The sequence below is a fragment of the Camelina sativa genome, chromosome 12 (genome assembly GCF_000633955.1).
Source record: "Camelina sativa cultivar DH55 chromosome 12, Cs, whole genome shotgun sequence".
NCBI classification, from domain to species: domain Eukaryota; kingdom Viridiplantae; phylum Streptophyta; class Magnoliopsida; order Brassicales; family Brassicaceae; genus Camelina; species Camelina sativa.
In genome coordinates this window covers 13464766-13489502 of record NC_025696.1, presented here as the reverse complement: position 1 = coordinate 13489502, position 24737 = coordinate 13464766, and the positions used below count along the sequence as shown (strand labels likewise).

Here is a 24737-nt window from a genome sequence, read left to right as displayed (position 1 = left end):
GAAGACAGTGGGAACTGACCTTTCAAGACATAGATGGACTAACATCCTCTCCAACGTTTGTGTCATTCCATTCCAATATACTTTGCTGGAACAGACTTCGCCCATTACATCTAATGTTAGAGCAAAAACAGTCATGAAGTCAACTTATGAGAGGTCGATTACGAAAGTTATCACAGGGAGAGATACAGTAAATATACAAACAGGGAATATTGAATCAATGGGAAAAACAAACACACCTGGAAGATCTGTATTGGTGTTGGCAAGAGAAACCAATTGCTCATGAGTCCGAAACCTGAAAAACTCTTCCGGAATGCTACCAAAAGACTCGTCAGGTTGATCAAAAACAGTGTTTGGTGTGAAGCGTATTGAAAAGGGGGAATCAGTTAGCTTAAAACGGGAGTTGCTTCTTGTGACTTCAAAATCAGACACAATATATATTCCTCCATCACGTAGCGAGTTCTCGAATTTTGAAAGGTGGGTCACATTAATCGACCCATGGATGACACAACTCTACAAAAAAAACTTCAAATTAGATAGAGTTGTAAAAAAACGAAAAAAACTGAAAAGTCTAGTTAAGATGGAAACAACCTTCTCATCAATAAGTAGGAAGTCGACGCCCATGAGTTGGCCTCCTATTTTGACATTGCGAGCAGGCCAGTGACGAAGCATCCTTCCGATAATCTGTTGGTGAAGGCGGCCAGCTTTGAGATTCTCGAATGAAACTACAGGGGAATTCATTTTAGTAATGAGAAATCAAAGAGACGAAGACAAATATATGAAGAATAACATTGCAAAAGAAGACTTTATATAGATACACGAATTAAAGATACCGTAGTGGATCTTGAATTGAAAGAGCGAGCATTGAAGGGGATAAATTACACTAAGAGAAAGACGTTACAAAGGAGATCAAAGAGAGCAAAGACAGCGAAAGGGTGTGGAGGATGGAGAAGGGCAGGGACGCATCAGGTCCTCAGTGCCGTCATCTGTGGAGTATCGTCGCGAATTGTCGGCGGCCAAAAAAAAAGGGTTTACTCGATAATGTGTCAAAATTGAGATAACAGACTGGGCATAAACACAAATGTCTCAGTTCAAAAATATGGGCTTTGTTCAAGAAATGGGCTTACGAAATAAATAGATATGCTGAGGTGGCATCACCAAAAGTAAGTAAACTACACTTTATATATATAGACTAGCAATTGATCCGCGCTACGCGCGGAAGTTAGATGAAGGTGTATTTCAGATTTTTTTTTTTTGTGTATATTATTTTTTTGTTATGTAAAGTCATCTTTATGTCTGTTTTTGTATTTGATTTGGGTACTTATGTTGTTTGTTGGATATTCTTTTTAAAGAATAGGTTTTGCAGTAAGTATAATTTAGTGTGTTGTTTACTTTTCAAAATTTGAGATCATTTTCTGTGTGTTTTTAATGTTTTTTTAAATAATTATGATGAAAAGTTAACATTGTGTACTTAAAATTGTTGGTTTGTTGTAGTTGTTAGTTGTGATTAATTTGAGTTTGATTAGGGTGTGCTATATGTTTTTTTCGTGGATAATTATAAAGTGTTTTGTTATTTTCTTTATATCTTGGTTTCTATTTTTTGCTGTTTTTTATTTTTTTGAAAATGGTGATTTTGCCTTTTTTGCTTGCTTTTTTTTGCATTAAGTATAATCTACAGTGTAGTTTTACATTTCTATTTTATATTAGTTATGTTTATTTTAAAATTGCGTTTTGTTTTTAAGTTATTTAAATTGAATATTTGTAGATTTTGATGTATAAGTTGTTTGTGGATGTAATTGTTTTTTTATTACCTGCTATCCGTTTGATTGGTTGTTTTTTGTATGTTTCTCTACGTGGTTGTAGTTCCTTGTTTATTTTTTTTGAATACGTATTAAATGAAATGTGTGAGAATGTTAGTTAATTTTTTTTTTGTGATTGTGTTACAAAGTTTGTAAGTTAGTAATTTTTTATACGGTTTTGAATTTACTTACATTCGGGTGTTTCTTTTTTTTTTCTTACATTGATTGGGCCCAAATATCTGTTTAGGCCTTTAAAAGTAGTGGTGTTTTGGGTCTAGATTGGGTTTTATTGATTATGTATTACATTCATATAACTATATAATTTTAAGTATTTCTACAATATTGGAATGAAATCCAAATATCATATTTCAATTTGGTTTTAATTTGGATTATTACACGAATATAACGTAGACGTATCTACTTTGGAACGGAAAATACGTCTCTTCCAGTCCTGTCCTGTTTTATCATTTCCGATCCCGTCTCCTCTCGTTCTCTCCTCTCATCCCATATCCATCAGAATTTTTCAGTCTTATGTTCATTCTCTTTTAAATAATTATTCGTTAGACAATATTTTTATAGAGATATGTAAGAAATTTAGACGGGATACCAGAATTCTTCTTGAATACTTAAGTTTTATTTATTTAGTTGAAATTATCCAAAAAGAATTACAATTTTAAAAAACTCTAACTGTTTTTAAAAAATACCAAAATTTTTAAAGTACCCGTTCCAAAATGGCTAGTTACTTCACAAAATATATGAAGTCTCCATTTGAATATTTAATTTATATTTAGTTAGTAAAAAAATAATTTTCAAAAACTCTCAAAATATTTTCAAAAATTCTCAAATATTTTTTTGTATGGAATAGTTAGTAATTTATTTGATAATCGATAATTGTGTTGTTTATATAGGAAATAGTGGTTAGTAACATTTAACCCGTGAGATATGGCACAACAAATTGTTTTGTATATAATCATTTTAAATATATATAATATTTTAATGTGAAAGGTGTTAACAAAATAATAAAAAAATGGTTTAACTCTAAAAAGTTTGGCTAAAAATGTAGATACATAGAATCTTCATTTGAATATTTAATTTTTATATAGTTAGTAGATCATAATTCTAAAAAACTCTCAAAATATCCATCTTAAAGTAGTTCTTTACATGTCATATAGTCTCGTCCTATCCCGTCATGTCCATTTCACACCGCCAAAAAAATTTGTGGTCCGTAACTATCTTTGAAATAATTACCTTATAGACAATATTTTATTAAAACATTTTGGGTAAGAAATTCTCAAAAACTTTCAAATTATTTTCAAAGATATACAAAATTCTAAAAATAAACGTCTCAAAGTAATTCGTTATTGTCGTATTTCTTTTTTAATATGAATCTGCTAATTGCAAAACTTATAATATTTATTTTAGGACTATTTATATTTTATATTTAAATGTTGAAACTATCCATATCTACAACAAAATATATGGTTGAAAAATATCTAATTAATGTTTGTTAGTCAAAAGAAAAATCTTTGATTCCTGATTCCCACAATATACCAAAATGTTGTGTTTAAATATAAATTAATATTTATTTCCTTAACTACAAGATCCGAAAATCCCCATTAAATGCAAATTTGTTTTTAAAATTAATTTTCAAGCGAGAAAAAAAAAAAAAATTTTCAATGCTAGAGTATACTTTTTTCATTACTCGAATTACCCGTTTTAGTTAGCATATACGATTTCTTGTCCTAATACTGAAAATAGACCGGACTTTAATCAAAGTTGAATTATGGTTTCTGAAATTATATGTACTCACTAAATAAATTAATTTACTTCAAAAAACAACGGCAAAACATATATTTGGTCAATTAATAAACCCTTTGAAGTAATAAAATTTTAATTATATAATATTAGTATTTTCCATAAAAATTAGTTGGCCACTCATTTAAGGTATTTTGTCAATATTTTGGTGTATATTTGAAATTGCGAAGTCATAAGCTCATAATTCTTTGTCTGTATTTTATAAATATAATTATGATTATACATCGTAATTATGATTATAGGTGTGAATATAACAAATTTGACGGCATTTGTTAGGCTTAGCCTCTATGTTTTCGCAGAGTATTCATGTCTGTGACAATTATCTCCATTCTCATTAGTTTTGGTGAATTTTTGATGACAGTTCAGAAATTTTAAAAAGGTTCTGAGACAACAATATTAACATACACGGTAAGAAGAAAAAAGGGATAATAAACTAATAGATTGTTCTCCATGAATTTCACAAATTAATAGAAAATGATTTGTCTTTACTTCCATCAAATGATCTGATCATTCTCCTGCAACGCTTACCGTTAGATCCTTGCTTTAAGCCAAGGGCAGTCAAAATTCTTGGCAAATTTATTGCATCGATAAACCCATCTCTGTTTGATGTCTTCTTGCTTCACTTTCTCCAAGCTTGGCACTTTCTCTTCAAACAGATTACAAAGCTCCTTGAACTGTGTCGTTTGAAGCCCCTCGCTTCATGGATCAGCGAGAAGGCCTAAGCACTTCATCACCATCACTACATATTCTCTGAAAAACCATCATCATCATCGTCATAATCTTCGCGTTTGATCGAAGTTTGAAAGTCGAGATCTTTGCTCTTCTTCTCAGAAACACATTGTTGGTGCTGAAGAAGAGGCCAGAACTTGGAGACAAATGCTTGAGCAAAAAAAAACCATCTAAAAAGACAAATGACAAAGAGTTGATCATACCAAACAAAGGGAAAGAAAAAGAAGTGAACTGGTTGCATTTTGACAATGAACTCTTATTCTCCATGGTTATAAAGCTATAAAAATGGTTCTCAGTCATAACTTGATGAAAATGAACTCTTCTACTCTATGATTAATCAATTTTCACCACCGAGTTGAAAAATTGACTGAAGAAACATTTCTAATAAAAGAAAAAGAGATAGTAATTACTAATCTTTGTATTTGAGACATATGCTCACTAATAAAGTGATTTAGAAAATATGGAGACTATGTACTAACTTACAATTTAAAGTTGAAACGATGTTTCAGTCCAAGAAATGAGGTGTCGTTGAGCAAACGTGGTATCTCCATGTGGTATCTCCAGTCATTCTAAACCTATTTGGATCTTTATATTACAGAAGAAGAAAAATGATTTAACAAATTTCATCAAATAAGAAATTAGTGATATGTATTGCATGTAGTTTAGTAGTAAAAAATACCGAATCTCACCGTTTGCTGCTAGATACTTTACTGTTTGAGTCTCTTTCTCCCACGATTTCCATTTTCTCATCTACATGTATTACGTCTATAAAAGTTTATAAGTAAAACATAGTAAAAAAAAATATGTTATAATATATGATATATTTATGAATTTTGCACTTGTTTTATCGAAGGCGATTTGACTAATGAGATTCTTTTTTCAATTAGCCACATCAAAGAACTGTAAAAGTAGTCGCTGAAAACTACCTAAGACCGTACCCTCACAAACATAGACATTTATTAAATTCTCTATTGCCTAAAGTAAGTCAGCTAACAATTTTGGAGTTTCTGCATAATCAAAACACACACATTCATTCAAATGGAAATTAGGCAAAAACGTATCTAAATATATATGTTACCCGTGAACGAAATTAGTTGTTCCATCAAGAGGACAAACAATCCAAGTTTGTTCATCAGTTTGTTCTGTCACACCGAATGCAGCAGTAGTTTCTCCTCCATAGCCAAACTCTCATGATAAGGCGGAGCTAACAACAAAAGGGGAATTCAACAGAGAAGGAATAATCACCTTGTGGTTGGGAAAAGCTGCTTGAGAGGATTAAAGACGAATTCTTCAAATCATTATCGGTCTCTGTCACCAAATCCACCAAAAACAACAATTTCATGAACCAAAGAAGATGAACTTAAAACAAAAAAATTGACACTCTCAATGATTAGAAGTAGTCATTCTCACTATGTATGATTGAGATGAAATCAAGAAGCAATCTTGCAATGAAGTTAAATTATTTGAGAGAAAAGATAAAAAATAAAGATGGCCTTTGTGTTCAACATGTTTGGTCTCGTAAAACCCTTTACGAATGACCTGCAGAATGAAACAAAATAAGCCAAATTAAATCAGAATTACGCAGAAGATCGACCAAAACCTAAGGACATCGATTAAGAGAGAGAGACCTGTCCAGCTTTTTTAGTGGCATCAATGGCGGCAGCCAAGAGCTGATCTAGAGAATCACATAAAATCAATGTCGCCCAACACAACGCAAATGAGAAAACACTATAGAGGAATTAAAAAGAAAGGAGAATTAAAAAAAGTTACCTAAGATTTGAAGGTCTGAGAAGTCCACCACCACTATAGTACGACTCATCGTTGGTATTGGTTTCCGCGAATTAATGTAGATACTTTGATGAAACTCACGAAATGGAATACTTTGATTCAATCTGCTGATTTCAACAACCAACACATAGATTCTCTTACTCATTCCCCATGCATGGATCATGAAACAAAACAAAAAAATTAATCCCCTCCCCAATCAAAAATCCAAAGTTAAACAGAGAGCCGATTGAAATCTCCAAAAAAAATTGTGTTGGAAGACATGAAACGATAAGTGAAAGTATAGAAGACTGGAAGAATTGAATTCGCATCAGATGGTGAAACGGCATGGATCGAGAGTTAAAGAGAAGAGCAACCGGTGGAGATGGAGCGTCGTGACAGCGTGGAGGAGAGACATTCATAGGTTTAATTGATAAGATAGTAAAACAACTGGGCCTGAATTATCTTTGAAAAATTTTAGGCTAAGTCCAATCCGAAAAACCTAAAATTTTGAGAGGAGATGCTGAGGTGGCGCACCAAGACTGAGTAAAGATAATTTTATATATATAGATTATCGATTCCTAATTTAGTAATAACAAAAACCATAAACAAATTTTGTAGTAGGAATTAGCGACAAATGATGAACCAATGCATTTCAAAGCTAGTTCGATTTGTTTTCTTTTACAGTAAAATAATACGAAACGTCATGTATCGTTCATTTGTTTGGCATGATCCGCACCTTCCAGGCTTCTTCCACCGGTCCACCCAATGATTAAACAAAGATAAGATAATACAATTCGAAACTTTTCTATCTGATAATGTACATACATACACAATCAGGATTCCGATTCTCTAGTGCAATCTTTTTTTTATTGATTTAGTCAATTAGTTTATGAATTGACCTTCCAAATCAGCACCGAGACAAAGCCGGCAAATCTTCTATATAACCCAAACCAAACACAAAAACATTGATCTCATCACACATCATACATTATTATATAATAATTAATCTTATATACTAATGTCTACTACCAAACTAGTCATGAAGCTCGTCTACATTCTCCTAATCCTGTTCACCTTCACCGTTTCTCCAGCGATCTCAACCTCCCCGGAAGGTTGCGGCAGCGGCTCGGACAATCCGTGCGTCGATAAAGCTAAGGCATTCCCACTCAAAATCGTAGCCATTGTAGCCATCCTTACGACAAGCTTGATAGGCGTATCGTCACCTCTTTTCAGCCGTTACATTTCGTTCCTCCGTCCCGATGGCAACGGTTTCATGATTGTAAAATGTTTTTCTTCCGGAATCATCCTTGGAACCGGTTTCATGCATGTCTTGCCTGACTCTTTCGAGATGTTGTCATCGGAATGTCTTAGCGATTATCCGTGGCATAGGTTCCCTTTCGCGGGGTTTGTCGCTATGTTGTCCGGTCTAGTCACTCTAGCCATTGACTCTATTACCACCAGCCTTTATACTGGTAAGGACACAGTTGGACCCGTGCCTGACGAGTATGACATTGATCAAGAGAAGGCAATTCACATTGTAGGTCACAACCACAGTCACGGTCATGGTGTAGTGCTAGGAACTAAAGATGATGGACAACTTTTGCGGTACCGTGTCATTGCCATGGTTAGTACATTTCCAAAATAAGATTAAACGGTTTTGAATTCAATTTAGTATTTTAATTCAAATCATACACTGATTTATATTTCCATCTTTAAGCTAACTTGAAGTTTATGAATAGGTATTGGAGCTTGGGATTTTATTTCATTCGGTGGTAATTGGACTATCTCTTGGAGCAACTAATGATGCATGTACCATTAAAGGACTCATCATAGCTCTGTGCTTCCATCACTTGTTCGAAGGAATGGGTCTCGGTGGCTGCATCCTTCAGGTACATATATACATTTATTATTTAAAAATATATATCTTGTGAACCACATACACTTATTATATAGTATATAGTTTATATCAATTAAAAATTTACGTTTGTATGTATATATTTATGTGAAACAGGCAGATTTTACAAATGTGAAGAAGGTCATGATGGCATTACTTTTCGCTGGAACAACACCTTTTGGTATCTTTCTTGGAATCGCATTGTCGAATATCTATAGAGATAACAGTCCAACCGCATTAGTTACGATTGGACTGTTAAATGCTTGTTCGGCCGGAATGCTCATATATATGGCCCTCGTCGACCTTCTAGCTACAGAGTTCATGGGATCAATGCTCCAAGGCAGCGTCAAACTCCAGATCAAGTGCTTCGTGGCGGCTTTGCTCGGCTGCGCAGTAATGTCGGTCGTTGCCTTGTGGGCTTAGACACTCTTTCAACACAATTAATAAATTATTTAATTTGTTGTTACTTTCTAAGTTTGACCTTTGTACATTAATTGAGGGTTCTTTAAAGTTTGATTCATTATTTTAATTTGTATTCTGAGATATATTCACATTGCAATATGGCATTGTAAGAGTTTGAAATATTCTTTATTTATGACAATGTAAAATTATTACTCCCTCCGATTTTTGTTATTTGTCGGTCTAGAGCTTTGCACACAAATTAATAAAATAAATCCATGTTCTATTATATAATTTCTTTAATACATTTTCTAATTTTTTTTATTGGTCAAATCATTAAAATAGTTGGAATAAAATTGATATTTTCAACAAACATATGCATTGGAAACCTAAAACGACAAGTATTGAAAAACAAAATTTTAACTCTAGAATGACAACTAAAAAAAACTAGAAAGAATGTGATGTTTACTTTCTTCTTTGAAATGACATGTAATTAGTTATTGAGATTTGTTGATAGTCCATGCTAGTTATAAAAGAGGAAAAAAATAGGTCTGAAACTATAAAAGAGGAAAAAGATTATAGTAACTTAAAATTGCCATATTCGTGTAACTATAGTTTTTTTTTGTTAAAAACAAAAAAAAACTATAGTTACACGAATATGGCAATTTTAAGTTACTATAATCTTTTTTTTTTCATAAATTACTCTATCTTAAAATGGTTAAAGATTTAAACAACAAGTACCAAAAAGTATATTTCGTGACAAATAACAATAAGAACCCGATATTGTATCTAAAAGTACATTAAAATAATTAAACCAATAATAACAAGTACTAAAAAAAGAAAAACATAAATTTGTAGGTATTGAATTGCTCAAACTAAAAAGCACATAGATTTGCAGGGATCCCCAATTTCATTCCAGCTCATGTTTTCCGCTGGAACGAACGGTATACAGTTACGGACTTAATTTGTTTTTAAAAAATTCATACAGGTTTGATTCCATACAACTAGTCATATCAAATACAGTACTTGTAAATTTTGAATCTCTTGAAACAATTTGAACTGTTTCCTTACAAGATTTAAATTTATCAGCTTAAGAGTATAATTAAATCAATAAAAATAGTTGAAGCATATCTAATGAGGCTTAATTAATGTAGTTTTAGCATTGTGGTTGTCAAATCATACACACTTTCAATCTCTGGTTTTGAAAGTTTACGAATCGACACATAACCATTTTGTCACGTCGGTGGAGTATGCGTTTGGCACGTTTTTGTTTCGTGCTCGACCAAACCATATGAAAACGTGGGAACTAAATCACACAAATTAATAATACAGTACTGTAAATCAAATTTGATGCATATTTATTATTCATTCTTTAAAAAATAGAATAAAAATGTGTTCTAACCGAAGTTGACTAAGTTATGAGGCATGCCGTGGAATATTGGGTACATACTCGGCATGGACAGTATTGAATATACTGGATAATGTAAAGAATTATCTTTTTCTATGATTTTTCTTTGTCAACTAGTATTATGTTTTATTCTGATGATGATTACTTTCATGACAAACAATCTGATTAATTATTCCTTCTTCTATATAACAATGCAAAAGTAGATTCTTTCGGAACGACACGAAAATAAAAAAGAATTCGTATTAATACATGAAAACATTGATTGACATAAAACATATCCTGTATACCCCACTTCATGAAATTCGATTTGTCATTAATTACCCTTTCCCAAAAACTTAAATTGTTTTGATGCTTATTAACCCATGAAGAAATTCAATTCTAAAAATGAAAGACCACCTTTTTTTGTTTTGACAGCTGACAAATCACTTATATCAGTTATATGGTTATTCATATATAGATAGACACATAGAAGTAACTATATTAATTGATAATGACATATGTACGATATGTAGTGTTTTTGGTGACTGGATTGCAACCATACACCGAGCACGAGCTCGTCACGTGTGATGTTGTGCTCGTAGCAATCTTATAAAGTATTAACCTAACGCTAGAGCTTAAACTAAAATAGTGTACAAGATTAAAGTAAACGTTTGTGAAAGTTGACCTAATGCAGAATTATAGAAGACGCATGGGGTTGACTTCGCGACCGCTCGGCAAACGGCATGAGGAATGCATTTAAACGATAATATAAATGTTCGAAATATATATATATATATATAGCCTTTTTTCAAATCTAAAAACTCGAATGTTTACGTAACTATATTTATATTCTGAAAACTCGGAGATAATTAACATGATGAAACTGAGTTTCCATCAAAATTTGTTAAATGAACGTTGTTTTAAATATATATACTGAAATAAAAACTAAAAACATACCATGGATTCTTTTAAAAATATACAAAATTTCATTTAGTCATATATTTTTTATAGAAGAAATAATATATAGTGATTGTTACAATATAATGTAATACAAAATTAAGACATTTCGAGGGTTGACTAACTTTAAGAATATATGATCAGTTGGAGAGCAATTGGTTATTATTGATATGTACCCAAAATATAAACTATATGTGCAAACAAAATAAATATAAGGAAACCGAATAATTGAGAATATGGTTCCATCAGGGCAGTGAACAATTCCATGCACGTGTACTCATCCGCTAAAGCCAGAACTCCAAACTACCAAATGCAAGAAAAATATATTTAAATAACTTATCAAAGGTTGCTTATATAAATCTCAAAAGTCCAACGAATTAGGTGATTTAATTAAAAAATCTAGGTGATTTTCATATATAATTCTCTCATTACTATTTTTGAACTATTATTTACTTTATTTTCTCGTTTCACACCGGAAACAAACGAGTAAATCAATTACTACTTCTCTTTCGTCATCGATGATAAATGGCATGCAAACAACCGGCACACATTACTATATAAACTGGCTCATCTAGTAAGTCCAAAGACACAAGCATTAAACAATCTAAACACACAAAACTCCAAAGGAACAAGAAAAAAGGGAAAAAGAGGAAACAGAAATGGCTTCAACTTCAACACTAACCATGAAAACAATCTTCCTCGTACTCATCTTTGTCTCTTTCGCAATCTCTCCAGCAACTTCAACGGCGCCGGAAGAATGCGGAAGCGAGTCAGCGAACCCGTGCGTCAACAAAGCTAAAGCTTTGCCTCTCAAAATCATAGCAATCGCCGCTATCCTCGTTGCAAGCATGATTGGTGTCGGAGCTCCTCTCTTTAGCCGTAACGTTTCGTTCCTCCAACCAGACGGAAACATCTTCACTATCGTTAAGTGTTTCGCCTCCGGGATCATTCTAGGAACCGGTTTTATGCATGTTTTGCCTGATTCTTTCGAAATGTTGTCATCTATATGTCTGGAAGAGAACCCGTGGCATAAATTTCCTTTCTCCGGGTTTCTCGCTATGTTGTCCGGTCTAATCACTCTAGCCATTGACTCCATGGCCACGAGCCTCTACACAAGCAAGCACTCAGTTGGGATCGTTCCCCATGGCCATGGCCACGGTCCCGCAAATGATGTCACCTTACCAGTAAAAGAAGATGATTCCGCGAATGCACAACTCTTGCGATTCCGGGTCATTGCCATGGTTAGTACATATATCTATGGAAATTTCATGAACCGGATATTAATATACTTTATCACTTTAAATGACATATAACCAAATATCATTTTATTTAATTTTATGGATATATATAGGTGTTGGAACTTGGGATCATAGTTCACTCGGTGGTCATCGGACTATCTCTAGGAGCAACTAGTGACACTTGCACCATTAAAGGACTCATTGCAGCTCTTTGCTTCCATCAAATGTTCGAAGGCATGGGTCTTGGCGGTTGCATCCTCCAGGTTAATAGAAATATAAATGAAAATATTTCTTTTCGTCTTCAAATGTTAATATATACAAAACATCTTATGTTAAAATATCATTTCAGGCTGAGTACACGAATATGAAAAAGTTTCTTATGGCATTCTTTTTCGCGGTGACAACACCATTCGGAATAGCATTAGGGATCGCTCTATCAACGATTTACCGAGATAATAGTCCAAAAGCTTTGATCACGGTTGGACTTCTCAATGCATGCTCCGCTGGATTGCTGATTTACATGGCGCTTGTCGATCTTCTAGCTGCTGAGTTCATGGGACCTAAGCTTCAAGGTAGCATCAAAATGCAGGTCAAGTGTTTAGTCGCGGCTCTTCTCGGGTGCGGTGGAATGTCTGTAATCGCCAAATGGGCTTAACAAATTCTTCGGATATTTTGGAATTGGAATCATGTGGATTTCATTGTCGAGCTAAAAACCGTTTTAGGTTTATGTCTCGATTCTCTATCGGTTTTTTTTCTTTTCTCCCCCTTACAAAAGACTTGTGTCATTGCGTGGATCTATCACACTTTAAGGAACATGTCTTTTGGTAGATATTTAAATGTGATAGGTCCCGCGATTCATAGTTTTTTGTCAAGATAATATATAGTTCATATCGATCGTGTAATGTTTTCGTATCTCATATAAATAAATAAAACTTTTGTTGTTTGCAAGATAAGTATTTTAAAGAAATTAACATATATTTTTTGCTATGTAATCTATATTCGGTAAAGCTGCATGCCAATACTTGGAACACTAATCATAATTTCAGTATAAGTTTCTATGTTTACTACTAGGTATTGATTGGTCCATTGTCAATCACTTGCATTGCCCACCATACTGCTTTAATTATCAAATTTATCATGTATTGCAGTACTACTAGCTAGCTGTTGATTCTGCAAGTTGATTTTCGAATTTACGGTTCAGTTGAATGAATCAATATATCTACCAGTTGAACCAATGCGTTAAATAATACATCCTAGTATTCATATAAATAAAAGAAAATGTGGATTTTATGGTAAGACCGAATATGGTTTATCTAGAAATCAAGTTGTTTAATTATTATTTTTTAAAAAGAGAAAAAAGTTAAAGTCAAAGTTCAAACAAACAATAACCAGATAGAAATTCAGATTCAGTCGGTTTGCAAAACTTCTAGTTTACTTGGATAACATATGTCCATCAGCCCATTTTTTGAAGTTTATTAACTGGTGTGTACTACAACCATAGTATTAAAACTGAATCTGAATACTGTGCTTCACTTGAATTGAAGCATTATTAATTTTAATCCAATTTTTATGAGGTTTATTTCTTTTGTCTATACATGCAACGCACATGATATGATCCAAACTTGAGATATTTATTTGCACGACAACGATGTTGTTGTAAGCTTGATTTAATTAGGAGATAAGACAATGTATATTTAGGAGAAATCTGAATATATATAGGATAAGGTCAATTATATTTAGGAGGATCTAAATATTTATTTGGGAGTTATCCAATTGGGTTTTGGTCTTGTGTTTTCTATATAAGGAGATGCTAGCTTGTGGCATAACTGATGAGCTTTTGAGACTTAAGGTTTTGAGATATATTTTCCTTAAGATTAATAAGAGAGATATTCTTATTAAGCACTTGTGTTCTGTTACTTGCTTCTACACGTGGTATCAGAGCTTCAAGCAATGGCAGGAGAAGATGGAAAACCTTTGATAGAAGGAGGAGAAGATATAAAAGTTTGGCGATAAGCAAAGATGAAAAGACGAGTTCATCAACAAGCGAGAAATCATTGATATCAACAGAAGGATCATCATCAGAGGGAGGATCGTCCTCCATCAAGTGCCCCATGTTGAACTCGACCAACTACACAGTATGGTCTATGAAGATGAGGATCCTATTAAGGGTTCACAAATCATGGGAGGTAATTGAAAGAGGAAACATTGATGAGACCAAAAATGATTTGGCAATTGCTCTCATCATACAGTCCATCCCCAAGGCTCTTACCCTTCAGATTGGAGCTCTAGAAAGTGCAAGAGACATGTGGGAAGCTATAAAGTCGAGACATATAGGAGCAGACATGGTCAAGGAGGCGAGACTACAGACCTTAATGTCTGAATTTGATCGCTTGAGGATGAAAGAGACTAAGAAAATCGATGAGTTCGTGGAGAGGTTGTCTGCAATCTCGACAAAGTATGCAGCGTTGGGAAACGAGTTCGCAACACCTATGATTGTCAAGAAGTTTTTGTCTAGCCTCCCTTGGAAGAAGTTTATTTGTATAGTAGCTTCTCTCGAGCAGGTACTCGATTTGAATAAGACAAGCTTCGAGCATATTGTAAGTCGTCTGAAGGCTTACGAAGAAAGAATTAATGAGGAAGAGACAGAACAAGATGAGGATCAGAGCAAACTTATGTTTGCTAACTCAAATCAGTTCAGGAACTATAGAGGAAGAGGACGAGGAGGTCGTGGTAGGTTTGGCTTTCAGCAACGAGACAAAGAACATGACTTGTCACATATTACTTGTTTCAGATGTGACAAACAGGGTCATTATGCCTCTGACTGCCCTGATAGACTGCTCAAACTTCAAGAAACAGTGGAGAAAAAGGATGAGGATACACATACAGCAGATGAGCTCATGATGAATGAAGTAGTGTATCTTCAAGAAGATAAAGTGAAGCCAAGCAATTTTGAGAGCAGCATGGACACTAATAACATATGGTACTTAGATAATGGAGCAAGTAACCATATGAGTGGAGTTAGGAGTTTCTTTCACGAGTTATGTGACAAAGTAACGGGTAAGGTTCGATTGGGGATGACTCTCGTGTCGACATCAAAGGAAAAGGCTCTATTCGATTTGTGTTTGATAATGGTGAGAAGAAGGTACTGCACAATGTCTACTATATACCAGATTTGAAGAGTAACATTGTGAGTTTAGGTCAAGCTACTGAGGCTGGGTGTGAAGTATGAATGGCAGAGGACAAGTTGATGCTCTACGACAAGTTTGGTAAGTTACTTGTGACAACAGTAAGGTCCAATAATCGTTTGTACAAGGTCATGTTGGAGGTGGAAACGATTCAATGTCTGCAATTAGTTTCCTCGAACCAATCTGCAACTTGGCACGCACGACTTGGTCATGTCAACACCGACGCAATGAGGTTAATGATCAATAAGGATTTGGTAACGGGTATACCGAATATCCAAGTTGAGAGACAAACTTGTGTGTCTTGTCTGTTTGGAAAACAAACAAGGGATTCTTTTCCTCGAGAAACCATGTTTAGAGCTACACTACCTCTCGAGTTAATACACGGTGATCTCTGTGGTTCCATTACACCGACAACACCAGTTCAAAAGAAGTATGTCTTTGTTATTGTAGATGACTTTTCTCGCTACATGTGGACAGTTCTATTGAGAGAAAAAGGCGAAGCACTCGACAAATTCAAGAAATTCAAGTCGCTCACTGAACAAGAAACAGGGTGTGCGATGAAGTTTTTCAGAACTGATAGAGGTGGTGAGTTCACATCTGCTGATTTCAACTCTTACTGTGAGAAGTCTGGGATAACGAGACAATTGACAGCTCCATACTCTCCTCAACAAAACAGAGTAGTAGAGAGGAGAAACAGGACACTTATGGAGATGTCAAGGAGCATCTTAAAACACATGGAGCTACCAAATTATTTGTGGGGTGAAGCTGTCAGGCACTCGACGTATTTGATTAACAGGGTTGCAACCAGGTCTCTTGGTGAGAAGACTCCATATGAGATGCTGAAAGGATCAAAACCAAATCTGAATCACTTAAGGACGTTTGGCTGTATTGCGTTCGCCAAAACAGAGAGCATAGGGAGAAAAAAGCTGGATGATAGGTCAAGAATTTTAGTTCATCTGGGCACTGAGCCTGGCTCGAAGGCCTATCGTTTGCTTGATCCCTCCAGTAAGCGAATTGTGGTAAGTCGTCGTTTTGACGAAGCCAGAGGATGGGATTGGAATAAGACAGAGATAGAACAAGACGACTCTACAGAGTTCTCTATATTCATTGGAGATTTTGGAAACAGAGGTGTTCGGTCGATTGAACAAGCAGCAGAACCAGAGATTGGTGGCCTGAAAAATGCAGAGACAGAGTCAAACGATGGTGTTGATTATAGAGAGGAGAGTAGTGAGTTGGAGAACGAGGATGATAATGAGCAATCAACGGTAAGGAGACCTGTCAGGGTTCGTACCAAACCAAGATATCTTGCTGACTATGTTACTCAAGATGAAGAGCTGGAGCGTCTGTTGCTGTCTATTAATGAAGAACCTTGTGATTTCTTCGAGGCATCAAAATCAGAGGTATGGATAAAGGCATGTAAAGATGAATTGGCTTCGATCGAGAGGAACAAGACTTGGGACTTGGTTGATCAACCTGCTGGAATTAAGCCTATTGGGTTAAAATGGGTATTCAAGGTGAAGAGGAACTCGGATGGCAGTATAAACAAACACAAGGCGAGGTTGGTTGCTAAGGGGTATGTTCAACGTTACGGGGTTGATTATGATGAGGTTTTCGCACCTGTTGCGAGGATGGAGACAATTAGATTCATTATAAGTCTCTCAGCTTCATATGGTTGGGAGATACACCAGTTGGACGTTAAGACTGCTTTTCTGAATGGGGAACTTAAGGAGGAGGTGTTTGTCACACAACCGGATGGTTTTATAATCAAAGGAACTGAGAGTAAGGTGTATAAGCTACACAAAGCCCTCTATGGTTTGAAGCAAGCTCCTAAAGACTGGAATATTAAGCTGCATATAACTCTCAAGGATATGAAATTTCATCGGTGCTCTAAGGAACCGTCTCTTACTTTAACAATGAAGGAGGAGAGCTTCTTATTGTGGCGGTATATGTTGATGACCTACTTGTTACTGGTTCTTCTTTTTCTTCAATTCGTGAGTTTAAGCTGAAGATGGCGGCAAAGTTTGAAATGAGTGATCTTGGATTACTCACATACTATCTTGGACTTGAGGTGCGGCAGCTTGAAACAGGAATCAGTCTGAAACAAGAGAGGTATGCACTTAAAATCTTGGAGGAAGCTGGAATGAGTAAATGCAATCCCACTCAAGGTCCTATGGACATGAATCTGAAGCTGTCTAAGTCACAAGGTGAACGAGTAGTTGAAGGACAGGAATATCGCAGAAATATAGGATGTCTCCGTTACTTACTACATACGCGTCCAGACCTTGCTTACAGTGTTGGCATTCTAAGCAAATATATGCAGGAACCAATGGAATCTCACGGAACAAGCATGAAGTAGGTACTAAGATATATTCGTGGAACATGTTCGTTTGGTCTCTTCTACAATCGCACGAATAAAGTCAGCTTTGTGGGTTACGGTGATAGCTCCTATAGTGTGGACTTGGATGATGGAAAGAGCACCACAGGACACTTGTTCTACCTTGGAGATTCGCCAATTACTTGGTGTTCACAAAAACAAGAGATTGTAGCTCTATCTTCTTGTGAGGCTGAATTCATGGCTGCTACTGAAACTGTCAAGCAAGCAATATGGTTACAAGAGCTTCTTGTAGAGGTGACTGGTGGAGACAGCGAGAAAGTGATTATTCGGGTTGATAACATGTCGACAATTGCACTTACTAAGAACCCTGTATTTCATGGTCGCTCCAAGCATATTCACACTCGATTTCACTTTATCCGAGAGTGTGTTGAGAAAGAGCAAGTGAGTGTTGAGCATGTTCCTGGGAAGGAGCAGAAGGCTGATATCTTGACTAAAGCACTTGGGAGAATGAAGTTTAAGGAGATGAGGACTCTAATGGGAGTGGTTGAAGTGAGTGAAGATGAAATCAAGCTTAGAGGGGAGAATGTTGTTGTAAGCTTGATTTAATTAGGAGATAAGGCCATGTATATTTAGGAGAAATCTGAATATACATAGGATAAGATCAATTATATTTAGGAGGATCTAAATATTTATTTGGGAGTTATCCAATTGGGTTTTGGTCTTGTGTTTTCTATATAAGGAGATGCTAGCTTGTGGCATAACTGATGAGCTTTTAAGACTTAAGGTTTTGAGATATATTTTCCTTAAGATTAAGAAGAGAAATATTCTTATTAAGCACTTGTGTTCTGTTACGTGCTTCTACAAACGATAATGACTATGCAATATTTTTAGTCGGATGAAGTTATATGATTCTTTTTTATTCATACATCTTTTGGGCGGTTGGAAACACACGTTAGGTGCTTGGCTTCAGTTTTCAAAGCTCTCACGAGAGTTCGAATGTCATGTAATAATAATTATATATAGCGCACTGCCAAATTAGCATACAACCAAAAAAAGAAAAGACAATACTGCCAAAATTAACATATCTTACCAGAGTTCTATAATTTTATTTCCAAAGTTCTATCGATTTCGAGAGGAAAAACAAAACTGTTGAAAGCTTGTACTACAAAAAGTAGGACTTTCGTTAAATATCAATATTCTTTTCAAAATTTATTTTGCAAAAAATAATGGAGCGTGAGGAAGGGCCAAGGAAGAGGAAAACCAACGATTTTGGAAGAATATGACCACTCACTTTACTTGTCTTGTCTTCAGATTCTCTTATCTGTCTTCAGTGTAATTTAGGCAAAGTAGTGCCAATTGTTATAACAAAGGTACAATTTGTGTAAACATATCAGAATATTTAAAGGCTCGTGGCCATGGAATCAGTGGATAGAGTGCTAGACCCGATAAAGTAGCCATAAATTAGCTAGAGAAAAACTTGTGCCACTACTAATTTTCGTTTTAATCTCTTGAATATAAAACCGTAAATCAACACATTTCAGTTCAACTGATCCATAGCAATGCTACGGGTCTAGTCACTCTAGCCATTAACTCCATGGCTACGAAAGTAATTTCACAATTTACCGAAAGTATGCGATCATCTTGGGTACTGGTTAGTCTGGTTTTACCTGATTCTCTTTTGATATGTTATTGTCGTGTGCTTTGTAATACGGATCCTCTCAAAACTATTTAAATCTGTCCTTCAACAAAAAAAAAAACTTTCAAGATTTAAATCTTTGATATTCTATTCTATGCTATACAAAAAGATTTGCGTGGACTATCCGCTTTGTGATTCGTCATTAGTGTGAGTTAGGTTTTTAAAAACCCGTCGGAATCTTTACATTCCATTCTGGCAATTTGTCGTTTTGCGACCGGTGATTCATTCTTGAACAGCCTTTCGCCGTCTCATGTGGACTATCCCTATCTATGTGGCTTGTATGTCTTTCTATCTTCTTAGTATTAGCTTATGTTATTGTATTTTATGTTTGTATCTTTTTTGTCATTTTGGAATGATGTGGTTCGCTAGAAACCTATTAATATTTGCTTTGATATTTTTCCATGTAAATGTGTTGACCGTTGTAAAGATTCACCATAGAAGTGAGCTATTGTCACTAGACATTAGCTTAATGAAATGGGATTTGTTTGATAAAAAAAAAAAAGATTTGCGTGGTTGTGACAATGGTTGGATGCAAAAAAAAGAATGGTTGGATGATTTCTTCCTCTTGTCATTCTAGTTGTTCTTGCGCAACTCCAACGCTAACGGTATAATATCAAATATAGTGCAAATATACTTCAACCAAAAGGTAAAACATATACATTATACTATAATTTTTTTTTTTGTGTTTTATGAACTGTGTTACACTATATTTAGAATAATATGGTTCATGAAACGCTTAAAAAGAACTATTATTTTATTTTTATTTTAAATTTAAAAATAAATTTAAATTGTTGTTTTGTCCGCTATAAGACAAATAAATAACCAAGATTTATAAAACTATCTTATTGAATTTAAAAATATGAACTGTAAACTATAATTAATATAATATGAAAAAATAATTCATATCTTTTTTGAAAAAACGACTACCAAATTAATTAAATTATAAAATTCTTATTAAAGTTAAGTAATATAGTGAAACCATAACATTACAAAATTAATGTTTATCAAACTATTTTTTTAAAAACAGAGAATCGTAAATCAAAAACTTTTGCTGTTGTGGTTGGTGATGGAAAAAAAGTTGAGATACCAAAATACTAAATAATGTCAAAATTTGGTAATTTTGGTGTTTTATGGTTGGAGTTTCTCTTATGCATCAATCAAACTATATACAACACACCTCTTTGGTAGATTTGGAGTGGGAATTGGTCACACGACTCATGGTATTTTTATGTTCCTTTTTCTTCTCAAGGTAATCTTGCCGTGTGATGTTTTTTTCCATCTCTCAAATCTAGAGTACCAATAATTAAGAAATCTAAAGCATAATAGATGGTGATTGGAAAAATTAGGACAGCCCATTTGAGAAGTCGGCCTTTTTACAGAATCATTTAACTTAGTGAATTTTGTTTTGTGTATTAATTGGATAATCAGATCTTCTGATTTATGTTTTTTTTTTCTGTTTAATATTTATATATTACTCGCATATAGCTATGATTTTTGCCAATCCTTTTCCGGGAAGTAGAGTCGATTGTGCTCAAAAATCTGCAAAAGTAGAATTATATTTGTTAAATGTTTAGTGATAATTTTAAATGCAGAGAAATTGTATAAAATATGATTTTTATGTTTATATATCCCAAAAAAACAAGTGTGACGTTCATAATTCTATTTTTGGGTTGTATGGTTAATATTATTCTAAATTAAACGATAATTATCATTTAAAATAGTGTTAAAGTTCTAGGTATTTCATTTAAATTTTATAAATCATCAAACTTTGGAAAAGCTTTATAAATTGTAATAGTCTCCACAAATAATAACCACCTTGATCTTTTTTTATTCATCTAAAACAATTAGAGATTTTTTCACATTGAGAAGAGAAAAAGAAAAGTTACTATCCTAATATACCAATGATTTGTAGAAGTAAAATATAGATAAAGCTCTAATTAGTCATGAACAATATTTTTGCAACAATCACTGACTATTTGTTCTTGCACTAAAAATTAGAACGCCAGATTTATCCCCTCGTTTAAACTAGTATAAACAAATTAAAAGATAGGGTTATAGGTGACTTTAACATAGAACTTTGGGTGAGGGTAATAAAATAAGTAACTATGTTTGTATGTAGTAGGGGCATGGCCCCAAAAAAAAAAGCAAGTATGGGGAAGAAACGAAGACATGGAACAATGTGATTTCAACTCTCTCTTTAAATAATTTCTGTACGAATGATCTCAGAGTCGTACTAGTTTCATTTTGGCCACTATTTCTGTACGTGCCATTCAATCCAAATTAATTATTTTTAGTATTCTAAATTCGAAGGGAAATTATAGACTAAATTATTGGATAGAGACATAGTAACGTTTCTTGGACGCAATCATCGTAACTCGTGAATTCACACATCGTATTCATCGTTCTAATTTCGTTTACAGAATTAAATATAGTATATAGTTTCAATAAAACCCATTTTAGTGGGGGTATTGTATTTTGTCTAGACATGCACTGCACATGATATGATCCGAATTTGAAATATTTATTACACGACAACTATAATGACTATGAACTGAAAATGTCGTTGAAGCAATCGAATTCAGACTATTTCTTTTTCATTTTCATTGTTTATCTTAATTTCGATAGCGAAGTATGATTCTTCTGGTTTCATTTATTTTTGCGGGGTTGGAAAGATAAAAGATACTGCCAAACTGCAATATTATAATTATCTATAGATAGTTTTTTTCAATATATATCGACATTCTAAAAGTCATTAAAAAGGAGTTAGATAATTCAAAACTCATGTGATCAACTTTCGAGAATAAGCAACCAAACAACGGTGCAACTTAAAAAGAACTCTGGAATATTTACTTTTCAAAACAAATTTCGAATCTTTTGAATTCATTTATAAGTCTTTTTTTCACAAAATTATATTTTCTACGACTTAAATTATTCAGTGATTTTTTTGTTGTTGCAAATTCCAGTTTTGGATTCCATTGACGGATCGTAAGAAATTAAGAATTAACGAAAAACTAATTTATAGCCAATATATACTTCAAAAAGAAAAGAATCAATTTGCTATTTCTTTGCAACTTTAAATCCTAAGGAAGAATAACTACAAAATAAATTAAATTGTAACGACCGAAAAAAAAAAAATGGTCAAGGAGACATGTTAACATGCACACTAGCGTTCATGACCATATCACAAACCGGACAAGTTCGTAACAAAGCCGAACCACCACAAACCGTACACAAACACAAATGACGACATGGTAACACCAACACACTTGCTTCTCTCTCACCGCACCGTTTACAACCGCCACTAACCGCTGTAACCGCTTCACCACCACCACCGTCACCGCAACTTCCACAACTCGATTCCGCATCATCTTCTACAGCGGCTGAAGCGGTTGGAAACGTTTCGAGTTGAGCAAGAACATGGTCTAGGTTTGTCCGAAGATTATTAGCGTTTGCTTCGTTGGTTTGAGCGATATCACGCCAAATCTGATTTTCAACGTAAAGACTCTTCACTCGCTCTTGTAAAACCCAATTAAGGTTCCTAATGCGTACGATTTCTTCGTCCTTCTCTTTAAGTTTCTTGGCTATAGCGTTTTGAACCGCAGACGCAAACATCCGCGTTTGCGTTTGTTGCCTAGCTTCAATCTCTATTCTTAGCTTCTCTGTTTGCTGCGCTACGAACCTATCGATCTCCGTTTGTTGTTGGTTTTGGATCTGAGATACAAACTCAGCGTTTATCAACGACAACGGCGAGGATGAGTCAAACGCTACCGACCTCCGTTTAACCGCAGACGCGAACTGGGCGTCTGAGTCACGGTATTGAAAATCTCGCGGGCGTTTCGTAGACGTTGGAGGAGCAGTGAAGTTGTAAGAAGTGTTGAACTTAGCTTTTGCAGCTAAAGGATCAACGGCGAGAGAGTTTCCGGTTATTAACGGAACTTCTCCGCCGGCGAGATTAAACTCGCCGTGATTCATGTTTTGTTGGAACTTAACACTATCTCTGCAAATATAACACACAAAAAGATTATTAAAAGGAAAAAAAAATGATAGAGAAAATTTTGTTTACAAGAAGAAAAATGAATATAAAGATGATTATTTACCTGTTTGATGATATTAACTGAGAGAAAATGTTCGAGTGATGAGCTTCAACAGCCATTGTTGTTACAAAGCTCCGAGAGATTCTGAAAACAAAGAGGGAGAGAGAAAGAAGAGGGAGGAGGAGTTGTGGCGACTGGTGAAGAAATCTATGGGATTGGCTTTTATTTAAGGGAGAGAAAAAGTCAATATTTTTAATTTTTTTTCCTATAAATACCACATTTATTGTTTTTATTTTCAATAATTATCAAGTCAAATAAAATATTGATTTTTATGGTTATGATTACCATATATGTTTAGAAATTCAAAAGTTTTACTGAATTATATGCTAATAAATTAAAATATTGGAAAAAGACAATTTATAAGCTTAAATAGAATATGTAATTTAGAAAAAGCCAAAATACATTGCTTTTTTATTTTTAATATACCATATACAACTATCTTTCTTGAACTTCGCAATATTGGGCCTGTAAAAAGTAAATTTTTTTTGGTCATATTTCTTTCTTTTTAATTGATGCACTCATGTATGTTTCCTTAGCAACAGCCACATAAACGTAGGTAACAGTGAACTTGACTAGTCAAAGCACCGTTATATTATCAATATATTTATAACAATATATAGTATATTTTATTAACAACAAATCAACCATCCATGATGTTGGTTTAACACGGCTAATTAATGACACAATATTAACATTAGCTATTAGATTTTATATTATGGTTCATCTTTTTTCTTGTATATTTTAAAACTCAAAAGATAAAAATAATTAAAATGTGCAAAGCTGTATAACTGTATAAGAAACATTTGTAAAGCTGTTTTCTCTAAAAAGAAAAGAAGAAAAGATATGTTGTTAGTTCACTGCATTGTGTTTAGATAAATTCCAATTTAACATCTCTTTAGTCAAACCATATCAATATTATTAATGTTTATTATTTTTTTGTGATAACAGTAATTAAATTTCATAGATTTTCAAACATGCAAAACTCTCTTCATTTTTCAGTTTTCTTATATTTAAAATTTAAACCATCCCCATGATAAATTTTACCATGCTCTCAAATTACTTTCTAACATGTGGCAAAAGCTCTGCTTTATGTTTGCCATGTCATGTTCCACCGTGGCATATCCGAGACTTTGATCATATATACTTAAAAAAAAAATCCGTAATTTATCTTTGGATCATTTAGCTACGATTAAATACTTTGAGGCACAAAACATGACTCCTATTTCCTAAATACAAGTTACTAATTATGTTTCTTAATCTTTTTGTGGTAACTGGTAAAGTTGCACGTGCGAAACGTGTGGGGTCATGATGTAAAGATTGAGGCCACGTCGAAGTGGGACCAAGAGAACCTTTTTGTGTCATATCTTCGTGAAATTTGCAATAACCAAATAAAAAAGAGATTATAAATTGTTTCGGTACCACCAATTTTGTTTGTTTCTTGACTT

At 34.1% G+C, this 24737-nt stretch overlaps 3 protein-coding genes and 1 pseudogene across 3 annotated transcripts; 2 read left to right on the top strand and 2 right to left on the bottom strand.

The window, feature by feature from the left end:
• On the bottom strand, nucleotides 3921-4817 carry LOC104731588 (annotated as a pseudogene).
• On the top strand, nucleotides 7104-8646 carry LOC104731587 (fe(2+) transport protein 2-like). The gene is made up of 3 exons (XM_010451008.2): nucleotides 7104-7731; nucleotides 7847-7996; nucleotides 8119-8646. Exons 1-3 carry the CDS (start codon nucleotides 7126-7128, stop codon nucleotides 8422-8424), a joined length of 1062 nt encoding a protein of 353 aa, XP_010449310.1. The 5' UTR covers nucleotides 7104-7125; the 3' UTR covers nucleotides 8425-8646.
• LOC104731586 (fe(2+) transport protein 1-like) lies at nucleotides 11404-12930 on the top strand. The gene is made up of 3 exons (XM_010451006.2): nucleotides 11404-11985; nucleotides 12096-12245; nucleotides 12332-12930. Exons 1-3 carry the CDS (start codon nucleotides 11404-11406, stop codon nucleotides 12635-12637), a joined length of 1038 nt encoding a protein of 345 aa, XP_010449308.1. The 3' UTR covers nucleotides 12638-12930.
• Nucleotides 22229-23434, bottom strand: LOC104731585 (E3 ubiquitin-protein ligase BOI-like). Its single transcript, XM_010451005.2, has 2 exons — nucleotides 23296-23434; nucleotides 22229-23195 (listed from the first exon to the last, which is right to left on the bottom strand). The coding sequence occupies exons 1-2, from the start codon at nucleotides 23349-23351 to the stop codon at nucleotides 22337-22339; spliced, it is 915 nt and encodes a 304-aa protein (XP_010449307.1). The 5' UTR covers nucleotides 23352-23434; the 3' UTR covers nucleotides 22229-22336.